Source organism: Lutjanus erythropterus, chromosome 18 (genome assembly GCF_056507025.1).
Source record: "Lutjanus erythropterus isolate fLutEry1 chromosome 18, fLutEry1.hap2, whole genome shotgun sequence".
Classification (NCBI taxonomy): Eukaryota; Metazoa; Chordata; class Actinopteri; order Lutjaniformes; family Lutjanidae; genus Lutjanus; species Lutjanus erythropterus.
In genome coordinates, this window is record NC_139334.1 from 5,110,217 (window position 1) to 5,123,911 (window position 13,695).

Below are 13,695 nucleotides of genomic sequence, written 5' to 3' on the forward strand. Positions count from 1 at the left end.
CCTTCGACTGCTCAGCTGCTTCGTCTTCTGTGTGTGTTGCTGTGACGTTACTGTCTGTGTTGCTGCAGGCATGATGTGACCATCGTGCAGAGTGTGTGTGTGTGTGTGAATTTGACTGGTATAGAATCGGATATGTGACGCTGAATGGCCGGTCAGCGGTCAGGACCGGTCATGCTGAAAATTGTCCAGTTCTGGTCTCTTGATGGTCAATTGGTACATTCCTAATTTAAACTTGAATAATATATATTAAGAATTTTTGACGCAAGGTCCTTCCTCTTAAGATCTGATAGCTCGCTGACAAAACTTTATTGGTTTAAAGGGTTAAATTCAGATGCACACTAGATGTAAAATAAGTAAGAAAAATACAAATACAAGTTATACAAGAGCTTTTAAAGTCAAAAGTACAAGGCAAGCAGTAGTCCAGGTGCACAACACCAAATGTAAAAAAACATGGCTGACCATGACAAAATTCTTTGGCAAGTGACTCCAAAAATAAACTGCCTACCCCAGCTTTAAACTATGATACTTAATTTGTATTAATATAATAGAAACATAATATAATAGAAAAGTAAGGACAAATGAACTTGCTCCTTGTAGTATTCAATTTCAGAGACAAACAAATTCTCATTGTGCTTTCTGTTCCTTCTCAACCTTTTTATATTAGCAAAGAGCAAGGGAGAAAACATTCAGGTAGTGTTTGTAGGCTTTGCACTCTTAGTCGGTGCCGACAGCCGCACAGCCGGATAAAGTGGCAGACGTCAGTAGATTACATCAGCTGTAGCTCATTTACTTTAATCCTGTAATGACTAAAATGAAATGTTTGGCTGTTGTTCAAAGATCATTTGAGAGTGAAAAGAAACACTCTCTAACATCACTTTCTGACTGCAAATGGATGCAGGTGTGTAGTGCAACAACACCATGAAGGGTGGTGGTGAACGAATGAGTGAATGAATTAACAGTTTATATTGAAGTGTCATACACTCAGCCCACATGTGCTTACAGGGCAATATTTACATTTCACACATAGGCAAGACAAAAACATGCAGGAATCTCAAAGTTAAACTCACGTGGATAACATTACTTCTGTAACTTACTAGATATCCATTGGGATTTCCAATACTGGGAGAAATTACTCCATAAATTGAGCAAAAACATGAGACTATACCTGTTATTAGACTGCTTCAGACACGTTTAATCAATATTTACAGATTGTAGGGACAGGTTGTGAGCATTAATTAGGCTGCCACTACAAACTGTTTCTTCCTTCTCGGATAACAAAGCTGATTACAGATCAAAATTGAATCTTTTAGGCTTAGTTACCTGCGAATTAAGAAATATTCTAATTAGATTTTCTAAAGGATTTGAAGCATTAGGGATTAGGTAAAATTAGGTAATGATGCGGGGGCCTGGTAAAAGTGTCTCTGTTTTCCGGCTGTGGAAATGTTTTAACTGTGAGGGGAAAACGTACTGTGGTCTATGATGCTGCAAACCTGACAGAAGTGCCTCATTTCCAGTGAACTCAGACTGTGAAACTGACGGAAATAGTCGATAAGAGGGGCTCTTAACAGAATATTTTAGCAAGCAAAAAAAAAGAAAAAAAAAAAAGGATCCTGGTACTGATGGTCCAATGGGCATATACAATGATTTTTTCCACTTCAGTTGAGCCAAGCCAACTAAGATCTCACTCCGCTTCACTTCTTTCAACCCTGAAAAGTGTACTTCACCCCCTCCCCTTGGAGCCATAACTGTGATACCTTGGTACAGACACCATAAACAGTTGAGATGGTGTCGAGACGGTTTGCAGCCACTGTCTCACACGATTTGGACGTGCTAGAGTTTCTAAAAATCCTGACATTTCTCTTGAACCTTGCTTCCTGTTGTAAAAAGGCTGCTGGTGGTGTTTGCTCTGGCAGAAAAAGCAATCTGTTTTGTGCCAAAGCAGATACACTATAGATACCCCGTGAAATCTGGTCAGCCGCACACAATGTAAATTACAGTGTGGAGGCCAGTCGTCTGTGTTAATTATGTTCCAGACAGGCCACTGGTCTCAGAAGCCTTAACTGTGATCCCAGCAAACACACCAATTCCTCATTGCTCTGCATGCCTCAAGAACACTGTTGTTGGCTTTCATTAAAAGTTACAATATTGAAACTGAGTGAGAGTCCAGAATACACTTTGCTTTGGGGGCACAATAGTTTCCAGTTTATATTTTATTACCTCTGAATCGCTGAATTGCTCCACGTGGTTGGGATAGCTGAGCCTTCGCTGACTGCCAGCAGCTGTGATCAGAGCCTATGATGATGGTGTGGTGCGAGCGGTATTTGATGCAAGAGAAAAAAGCACAGTAAAAGGTGTCCTGTGGTCTTTATTGGCTACTGTTGGAGTGTTGATATTTGCTCAGACTGCAGTATGTATCTGTTGGTGTGCATCTCCTCAGTTCACTGTGGCTGTTTTCTCCTTTAACCAGTCGTACGTGCATGACTAAAACACCAAAAAGTAATTATCTTTATGTAGACCTACAGTGTTTCTATCCTACAGCATGTCAGTAAGTTGATATATACATTAATCCATCAAGCTTCAAAGGCTGTGACTGACATCACCCTTCCATCATGGTGATGAGTCTGCCTGCAGGTTGGAGACTGACCATCTTGTGACAAAACAGCTTGGGACTCAATGCTCTAAAGACGGTGGAGAGGAGGATTTCAGGTTTAACCTAGTCTCACCTGCCCCGATCAGCTTGTGTGACTCCCAGGTCGACACTGCGTCTGCTTCCTGGGCCCCATCATCACCCAAGGTCAGCTCCATCACCAACAAAGCCCAGCAGAGGATGCACCTTTTGTAGTAGCTGAAGTTCAACCTGCCAAAGACACTGACGGTACACTTGTCCACCACGAACATGGAGTCCAATCTAACGTCCTCCATCACCATCTGGTACGCTGCTGCCACTGCCAAGGACAAGGGCAAACTGAAGTGCATCCTTCACTCTGCTGAGAAGGTGATCGGCTGCAATCTGCCACCCCTCGAGGATCAGGAGTTGAGCGGGAAAGATTATGGCCGACCTCTCCAACCCTGGACACACATTTTTGGAACCGCTCCCTCAGTTAGGAGGCTGCGGTCCATCAGGGCCGAAACCTCACGTGACAGTTTCTTCAGTTTCTTCTGACTGCAGCTGGCCTCATCAACGAGGCCCTGGAGCCCCACTGCCCCTGATGCCAACTCATGGACACTACATAGTACATTAATGAAAAGTCTCCACATCTGACTGAATGCATATTTTTGTATATTTAACATATATCTTAATTATTTAATTATTCTATTCCATTGTATTCTTATTGTCTAATTAATTATACTTATGATTCCTGACTTTTTCTCTTCCTTTTTTCTTTTTGGGACAGTTATGCACAAAAATATTAGCCATTTCTTGCATGTAAAAAAAACTTGTCAAACTGATGCTGACACTGTGATGAATAAACACAGTCTGCACAAACAATTCAGCAGTTTCGATCAGGTTTTATTAGAACTTTTTCTTTAACAGGGCATTTTTTGATTCCCCAAAAATATATTTGTTGCTATCACCTTTTTCCTTTGTACAATGATTCCCGTGAACTCTATTTCTGCCAAATTTGGAACGGTTTTGTCATATCACTTTAGAGACTTTGTGTTTGCTTGTTTGCTCTCTCACTGGTTTGAAGTAAGTTGGGCTCTTTTGGGAAAAGTTGTTAGTTAATGTTGCTAGGCTGCTGTCAATCAAATCTGTTCAAACAAGGTTTGTTTCCCCCCAAACTTTCACTTTGATTGCTCTTATTCAGTCATTAATATTTTAAAACTTTAAAACCGAAGGTTTTAAAGAGACTGCGCTTAGGATGCACATTTTAATAGCTTATTTAATCATCTGTACTGTACACATGCAGTCTGCCTGGTCTCTGTCATTCAGTAATGCAAATAAAATCATCAAATCAACAAAATGACAAACTCAGCCTCTCCTCAGGCATGCCATTGATGTGATCTGGAGTGCTGACATGGTTATAAACACTCCTTCAGCCAGTGTGACGAATCAGGCTAATCGCCAACTGTCAGGTCAAATTGCACTCCAATTAATGGAGGACTGAGAGAGTGAGCCAAGTATGTTTTGGAGAACCTATAGACATCAACAGAAAGTCTGCCTTGACCTTCTCCTGTCTTTGCATGTTCAGAAATCTGCACAGCAGGTTCTCCTACTCATTCAACAGATGTATTGGTCTTTTTATTCTTCAATAAAACCTTTTAATCTCACCAATCTTTTGGATCAGGATTGTCAATTCCAAAAATGTTTTTCCACATTTAATCAAATTAAGATGTTCTTTGAAAACCTTTTGTACTTGGAGCTGTTTATAATTCATATCTTTGTCCTGGAGTGAATTGCAGATATCAAGTGAGACCTTATGCAGTGTGGCTGACTCATGGTGTGATCTCTGTTTGAGTCTGCTCACCTACTGTGTGTGAAGATCCCCTCCCAACTAAACTAATTAACTATGCATGTTCACCCTCTGGCACAATTCGTACTTTCGATATCTATAATGTATACAGACAACTTTGTAAAAATGTGGCTTTGAATTTTCTTCAATGTTGTATATAGATTCTCTTCTATACACTGAGGGTTTGGTGACCTTACGAACCAAACAGCATCCCAACCTTCAGTAAACCTTACTGAGGCGACTTGGCAGATGTTGTCCATTTATCCTCACAACCTCGCTCTATATTGATTTGGTTGACTTTATTTGGATAACTGTCATGAATTTTAGAAACCTTCACTACTTTCATTAGGATTTTATCACCCAAAAGTCCTGAAATGTGCGCTGGACATAAATTTACAGCATTTAGTCTCTGGTTGGAATTAATGTGTCGAAGATGGTTAAAAGAGATCCTGGACGCTGTAGTGTAGGTGACTTTAGCTATAGATCTGATCTGTTTCTCGACAGCAGGTTTTATCAGTTGTCGCTAATTAATGTTAAAGATGTTGCTTTCTCACCAAAAGGATGAAAAAACTTGTTGTCTAGTTCATTGACTAAGGGTTCAACCTTTGGGGAATCCCACAAATAATCCATATCCCATGGACACACATCACTGAGAGCTGCCTCCTGGTTCTCAAGTCAGGTGCAACTTGCCACAATAAAGGATATGCACTGATGCCACTTTACCACTAGAAACCCCACCCCCAGTCAGACTGACATACTGTAACATGGCTGCCTTCAGTAGGGTAAACTACGAATCTGGGAGTAAAATAATTAATTATTTGCATAAACCTAAGGCAGTTTGACTCGAACGTGATACTTATAACTTATCAAAGAAACAGTGGTTCATGGACGTTGACATCTGGCCAGGAATTTGGTTTACCTGGCAAGCATCATTCTGTAAAACCACTCTAATATCACAAGTTTATTGTTCAACCAGGCTTCATGTCACTTTAAGCTGTTAAAACCTCCAGGCTAAAATATTGATATGAAATGAATGAAATTTTAAGTTGATCAACTCAAAAGTTGTGAATGAGGACTTTTAGTATTGAGAGCAGGTAGCTCATCTTAGGTCAGTTCAGGACTATATTTAATCAGCATTTTATGTAATCTCTACTCATCTGATTTTCAGGATTTCTTTAGCCCCATTTGTACAGTCTGTTCAAAGCAGGGATATGCACTGTTCTGTATAAAACATGCAAGCATGTTGTGTCACATGTCACGCCTCTTTTGCTGGTGTGCTATTTAAAATCAGACACTGGGGCAGCATTTTGTCAGCATCGTTTGGTTCACTGTTGAAACAAAGTCTGTATTGTCGGCCCTTCTTTGCTGCAGTATTGCAAGATCTCTGTTTTAAAAGGGCTTATGAGTTATGATCAGGAGTGGATACAGAACTCTGTACTTCTAAGGATCTGACCGGATTACATTAGTACTACTGACTATTGACTGAAGTTAAATCATTTGGTGCCAAATTTCTTGACTTGAGAGAGTAACAGTGAAAAGGGAGAGTGAAGTTACTTCTACAGCGTGCTCAAGTTACAGTGAGTCAAGGCAAGCTGAAAGCTCAAATGTGGTTAAAAATTTGATGCAGACAACACTTGCTGCAGTATTTGTGATGTGAAATGCAACGCTGGTGAGGCCAACCCATCTAACCTGCGGAAACACCTGGGAAAACACAATCTAAACGCGGAGTGTACCGTGTTTAACTGCCTAAAAGCATAATCCCCTGTAGCAGCTGCAGCTAACATTAGCACGCCTGCAGAAATGTAATCATCCACAGCCAAATAAACTTTAATTGAACTTCATCTACATCTTTGTGAAATTACCCAACTCATTGGATAAGTTGTTGTTGGAGTTAACTGGGCTGTTTTTCACTGCCTTGGTTGATGTTATTGTAATATTTTCACCAGCCAAAACTCAGCTATTGGCTGCGCCCAAAATTCCTTAACACCATGATAATGACACATAGAGACAGACAACCACTCATGGTCACATTCACACCTATAGGCTACAGAAGCATCAGATAAATAGAGTCACCAGTTAACCTAATTAATGTGCTCAGAGAGAACCCATGCAGACATGAGGAGAACCTGCAAACTCCACACAGAAAGGCCCTGCCCCAGCCACAAACTCCCCAGCCCCCCAGCTGTCTGGGAGATTTGAACTCAGGACCTTTTTACTGTGAGGCAGCAGTACTGTACTAACCAACGCATCACCGTGCTGCCTGTAATATTCCAAAATATCAAAATGTTACACCAAGACGCAATGCATATTTTTGCTTTAAAATACTATAAAAAATGTTTAAGTTACAAATACAAATTCATTTATGTAAACTGTGTAGAACTCTGTTTAAAACATTTTTTAATGGTGTTAAATTTGGTGAAGGGCGCATATTGACTTGTTTAGGACCCAAATTGCAAAGTTTGGGACTTGGAATTGCCTTGATTCAGGACCTCACACCACCAGGACTTATTTGGGACTTGAAATACAATTATTCGTTCCACCTCCGCTGATCATACAGGACCCAAGGACAGCAGACCCTGCCGGAATAAAGCAGAGTGTAGGCGAATCTGGCGACAGCTTTGTGTGTTCAAGTATTTAGTGACGCAGCCGTTACTGTGGTGGCACATCATAGTGCGAAACTCTCAGAAGATTTTCACATGCGTCCACTGTTGCCTGCTGACAGTGACAGCATGGATAATTGGATTGTCGATGTTAGGCAGTGTCTCTCAGTAACTGATGAAGGTACCTTTTTGGACGGCAATATTAACATTCTTCAAATTTTACATAGTAGTTAGACGTTGGCTGTGACAATTGCCAGAAATAGATAATAAAGAAATGGAGAAAAAGATGACCAACTCTGCCACATTTAAGTGATGAAGTACTGTATTCAGAATTTTCAGGAACAAAGTCCTTTCTGTTTTAATTCTTGATCCAGTTCTGGCGAATGCCTAGGGAATCTGTGTAGATGGTGTGGTCTCAGACAAGGCCACTCTACATGAAGTAAGGGCTCATGTATTTTGCATTCTATTGCACTTTAATAATTCTGTTTGAGCAGCCGAAAACTGCACAGGTTCTCCCAGATTTCCTAGACATTGTTGTCAAATGTAACATTACATAAAAAAGTACATGTAAAAGGAGAAAATGTACACTTCTTATGGCACCTTACATACAAGCGTGCATACTGTACGGAGATGCAGCAATGCCGTCTTGTTTACTTCCGGTAATTTCCCTGGATTCGTGTATAATAAAATCTGATCTAAAACACAGTGAATTCAAACAGACCCAAATACAGAGAGAACAGTGACACTGGGATCAGAAATATACATCACCAATTAATGAGCAGCTGCGATCAAAAACAGTAGCACATCTCCATGTGCTTAAAAACCCCCCACATTTTTCACATGTAATCATGATCATATGGGTTATGATCAGAGCTAGAAACGAGTCAGTGCAGCTTCATAAAATTCCTGATTGGAATGAGACTTGGACTCACTCCAGTTTGGGTCTTTGGTCAGGTGTCACATACTAGAAGCCAATTGCAACTGTGAACATTTCTAGTGTGAGGCTCTGCTGACACTTTAATTTTCAACTGAGGACGTAAACTGTCTGTGTTTTTACATAATTTCTCACATATTGCACCTTTTACGGCTCGGCTGCCATTGAGAATATCCATCAGTCAAAGGTCACTTTGTCACCGCGCTTTGTATGTCAATGCTCTCCAAACAGCTTGGGTGTTACAATCTTTTTTCTTCTTATAAACAGATCTGATTTTAGAAGATATGAGTCATCCACATATTGCAAAAAAAAACTACAGCCTCAAAGATGACCATAGGTTGAATCAAAACCTCCTGACAGTATCACTAAAACAACAAAAAACGGACATTTTAAGCTTTACAAATAGAGGATATATTGCAGGGCTTTTGTGCTGGATTGCATGGGGTTGTAGGCTTCGCCCCCTCCCCCGTTTGGCTGTAAGGTTTTAAGGGAAAAGAGGACAGAATTTGACCACAGTCAGCACGATGAGTATGATATGCTGTCACAAGATTTTAACTCAGTTCAGCTTTGAATATATTACAAAGGCATGTGTTTCTGCGGAAGCGGTGTGATTTGAATGTTGAAGGTGTTTTTTCCATTGAATTTCTGACAGACTGCCTAAGGAGAATATGCAAGTAGTGTGTGATTGTTGTATGTATGTGTCCCACAAGGTGGCTTTTATCCTCTCCATTGTTGTCAGTCTACACAAATCAGATGAGGTTGCATTACAGCACTATAGAATATGCTTTACAGTCCCACATGCCTGCACTGAGTCACACATGAACAGGCTTCCTGAAGCACAGTCCTGACAAATAATAAGCCCAAGAGCTGGGGACATCAGTCCCTACTTCCCACACGTTTTCCCACACTATGGATGTCTTTATTGAGGACCCCATCATTAGATTGCTGAATAAATTTAACTACACCATGGTCACCATAGGAATGCACACCACCCTGGACTACATTAATCTCAAACAAATTTGTAGCCCATCTAATGAATCATTTTAGACGTTTAACAAAGAAAAAACAAAACAAACATTGTTTTCGTTCATATGTCACGACTCACACCATTATTTAACCACCAAAGCAAACATTAAAAGCACTGGCTTAGAAACGGTTGCCCAGCAATTGTGATCACTGGGCCTTATTCACAAACAGTGCTTAAACCATGCATACAAACGTTTTAGGCACAAATCTCGGATTCATCATATTATCTTACCTGAATTTGTCCATACTCAGAGCGAATTTAGAACTGCTTCAGACCATGCATCTGCACAAATGATTATAGCCTGGCTGTCTTAAAAAATGTTGAAACACACCTTTTTACTAAATGTTAAGCACATCAAAACCACATTCATCATAAAAACTGTATTAGAAGTTTTGGAATTGTTTTTATGGTTCATTTATTTGATTGTATTTTCCTTGTTTTTAGAATTTTATCATAATTGTTATAATTATCTGTTTCTACCTTAGGCACATCCATTGATTTTATGAATGTATTGTGCTAGATTACATATCATCATCATTGTCTTTGGGTGAAAGTCCTGGCTGGATGTCATCGCTTTGACCCTCATTTTTTTTTTTTTTTATCCCACTTACAGATATTTCCAATAACTGCAGTCAGTTCTTGAGCTGACAGATCAGGTGCTCTTTCTCCTCCACCTGTTTCCTTATTTTTCTTGTGGTGTGTTTTTCTTTTTAATGCAACAACTTTAATGTCAAACCATTTCTCTTTCACTGGAGACAGTCAGTTTCTCCCGGGATACAACACAACATGCACCACTTCGATTATTGCAGCCCAAGGAGTTATTATTATGAGTCGCAAAAGTGTCTTTTCTAGCGTTCTCCTCGGACTCGGGCAGTGCAGCGGCGTTTCCAAGGTACAGAATAAACAGGCAGAGATGGCGCTCGGCGCTGGTAGAAAACAGGCGAACCAGAGAAATAAAACATTATTTTTTCCTGATTGTTTCACCATGATAACGCTCTAAACACAAATAAAGACCACACCAAGGCAGTTTTTTGATTTTATTAATTCAGTCGACTATCTGCTTCATCCGTAGTCACTCTGCTCATGTCAATGGGGCAACTGGACAACACAACTGTTAAATGATTGGCTGTTTGTGTTGCACTCGTAGCATGCTCCATCATCAAGAGAGACGACAAGCTGCTTATGAGCCGTGGAATATTTGTTATGTGCTTTCATGGTGGTTTGCAGTTAATGCATTCAAGAAAAACATTTTATTGAACTACTTTCTTATTGCTATTGTTGACATGTCATCAGCCACAGATATTGATATTGTTTTATCATCCAGGCCTATACTGTATATACAGTACCGATTTCTTAGCAAAACCTTATGTTAAGTTCAATTTTAAGAAGGTTGATTTTCTTCAGGAAATCTATTTAGTCAAGAGTTCGTGTAAGTTTGTTGGTTGTCTTCTTGATTTTGGCATGAAGTTCATGAACACGCTCGTTTGTCATTGTCTTTGTAGCTTTTGCTTCAAAACGTTAATAACCAAATAAAGGAACAAAAGATCTTTTGTGTACAAAAGAGTTTTTGTTCATGGTGCAGTCAGCCTTTTCAACAGAATTATATAAAGTTTATGGCCTTGCAAGTGTTTCTATGTATGAATGCCATATGAGATTTACTTGACAAGCCTGAGGACAAAAAACAATAACTGCTACATAACAGCGTTACCTAAGAGGCTGGGCAGTGACAGAGTAGAAAGTAATGGAGGTGAAACTGATTTCCTGTGTCGTTACAGGCAGTCAGTGAGACTGACTTTTTCCCCATTTCAAACTTTTAGACTTGTTTTGTGTCCCCTGAATGTTGCCCAGCAGCCATGTTTCCACAAAGAGGCTTTAATTTACACTCTGTCTTCTTGGGCAGAAACAGAGCGCGACCTTCATTCCAAAGTCTCTTAAAAGAGAATTGGTTGACCCCACTCACATACTGATTGTCACCTTTTTCACCGACTCTGACCCCTCAAGAGTACATCATCTATGAAAAGGTCGATCTTCTGTTGTTCTTTTGAAATCTAGATATTGCCTGGGGCAACAAACCAACTACAAACATTTGTGTTTTTGTCCTCCTTCTGATCGCTTCTACATTTTCCTGCTTTTAGAGTTGCCTTATGAGCATTTTTCAGGGATTAATAAGCTTAGATCAAGACAGTCCAGACACACAGTTATTTAAAATATGGACAATTAGCACACATTTGTACTCTCGTGTTTTCAATCATGGTAATTCCCGTTTTCTTTCCGTAAATGCTCAGTATAAAGCATTGATAATAGGGTTAATGTGGTAAGGTACTCAATTTAATGCACTGCTTATTATCAGCAGTGTTGTAGGAGGCATTTGATAATACTTCATGTGAAAAGGGAAACCTAGAGAGTAAAACCTGCTACACTATCAAATAAAAGAGGGGGTGGATCCAATAACTGAAATCCAACAGAACCATCCTGCATTAAATTCAATCTTTTTGAAGGTTATATCTGGTGAGACTGTCGGAAACATGCTGATTCAAGTCTATAGGAACTTTTGAAGCAGTTGCTTGAGGTGGTGTATTGGGCTGCATTATATTTGTGTTCCTTTTATTTTGTCCACCACTCCTTGCATATTAAGCTGTCTCTTTCATTCACAGTCAAGTCACTTCAGTTCAACTGGCAATTGTTTTTCCATCAAACATTGGCTGTTGTCCTTTCATTTGTTTATATGTCAGATCATCCATCAATCTTATTGACTCTCGTAGCTGGATTTTGATGAAGCTTGGGGAAATAATAATAACTCACCACTTCAATACAGCAATTTCAAGTATTTCAAGTAGCAATTGGGGAGGGGGTTTGGGGTTTGGAGTTAATTGTTTGTCTATGTGATATCTTATACATCACAGATTAGATCAGGACAAAACCGTTGGGAATTATGGATCTCACCACTGTATTCAGCCATATCCATAATTATACAGAGTGAAGCAGCTACTATTAGAGGTTGGAGTGAAATTACACATCAGACTTAATTGTGTATGGAGACTTGTACCCCAGAGGGTAGTTCTGCAGTTACCAGGGGGTACGTGGAAAGATTGTGGAGCAGCTCAGAAAATTTGAAACGAGACATGACACACTAGCTGCTCTCTGAATCTGTTAGATACATCAGTGCCAGAGTCAGCTAAATGCTAATGTTAGCATACTAACTAATATGGTCACAGTGATGCTAACATGCTCCATGCATATTCAGCGGGTGTAATGTCAGGATGTTGCTAGCGGCAGATATGCTTGTCATTGAACAGAACTAGTTGTTTAGTTGGAGAGTAAGAAAACACTTGGGCAGTAAACAATATCATATCAGTTTGCAGAGTGTGGTTAACGTTAGCAGTGCTAGCACCAGCAGCCTGTACTCCTTGCAGGTTAACGTCCTCGTACCTGTGCTGAACGTGGTTAGTCATTGCTCCGGTCAATATTTTCTTTTTTCTTGTTTTTTTTTCTTATGAAATACTGCCTAAGCGTGCTGGTTTTATGAGAGGTCATCTTTACTTTCCACCTCACTGGTTTGCATTTGGGCATTAGAGCCCACAGCATGGCTAACTGTCACATCTGTGAAGACACCATTAATGCTCAAAGGTACATACAGGTTTTGGAGTAACATATACTGCCATCCACACAGTGTCTTAAATTTGCTTATCAAGCAAAAATGGGGACGAATTTTGGTTTCACAAATTCAACAATTATGTGCTCACTTCTCAAATGCATACAAAAGACAAGACATCAAATGAACATTGAATATCTTGTAATGTATGCTATTGTTTTTATTCATAGTTGTATTATTTCTGGTGCCGACTAGCAAGGGTAGCAATGTTTTATGCACAAGTCCCTACTATGTTTAACGCGTACACCATCTTAGCTTGGCATATTAGCATGCTAACATTTGGTAATTAGCATCAACACAAAATACAGCTGAGGAGAATGCCATTTGCAGGCATATGGCAATAATCAAATGAAACTGCCTTCAGCAGAGCCACTCTGTTAGCATGGCTGAAAATAATGATTTGCCCTAAACGTGTCTGTGAAGATTCTCAGTCATCCAGGTCATTGTATTCATAGAAAAGGTTGTCGCAGGCAACTGGACTTGGTGGAGTTCTTGAACTTGAACTGAACACAAAGTGAAGAAGCCTCTTGGATGAGAGGCAAAACGTCTTCAAGAACTCTACCAAGTCCAGTTGCCTATGACAGCCTTTTCCACGAATTCGCCCTAAACATTTGTGTTTGAATTAATGCACAGGTTTCAAAAGCTCATCTTTATTCTGTTTACTGTCAAAAGAACCAATAAACCATCACCTACAAAAAGACTGACTTTACAGGACAAGATAACCACCAACCTGAGAATGAGAAATACTCAGTGTGTGAAAAGTATCTAGGAAGTAAGCTAAAAAATGTATTGCTAAAATGAACAAACAAATGATTGAAACATCCTGCTGCTGCTGCACCAACCATTGCAGGAATAGGAAAATAGTTGATGACAGACTTAATAAACAAGAAGAAGAAGAAGAAATCAGGCGATCCAACTTTAAATCCTGCTTAAGTTTATTCCACCTGAGTGTAGCAAAACATTTAATGAGCCCTGATTTGAATTTTGGAACTTTGAGAATAAGCTGCTGCTTAAAACAAATACAAAGT

At 39.7% G+C, this 13,695-nt stretch overlaps 1 protein-coding gene across 1 annotated transcript in view; it reads left to right on the plus strand.

Moving 5' to 3' along the window:
* Positions 1–2,896: 2,896 nt before the first annotated feature.
* Positions 2,897–13,695, plus strand: part of sntg2 (syntrophin, gamma 2) — an 89,800-nt gene continuing 79,001 nt past the window's right edge. The window contains exon 1 of the mRNA XM_084742954.1: positions 2,897–3,100. Coding sequence (XP_084599080.1) covers positions 2,897–3,100 — 204 coding nt within the window. The remainder of the gene's footprint in view (positions 3,101–13,695) is intronic.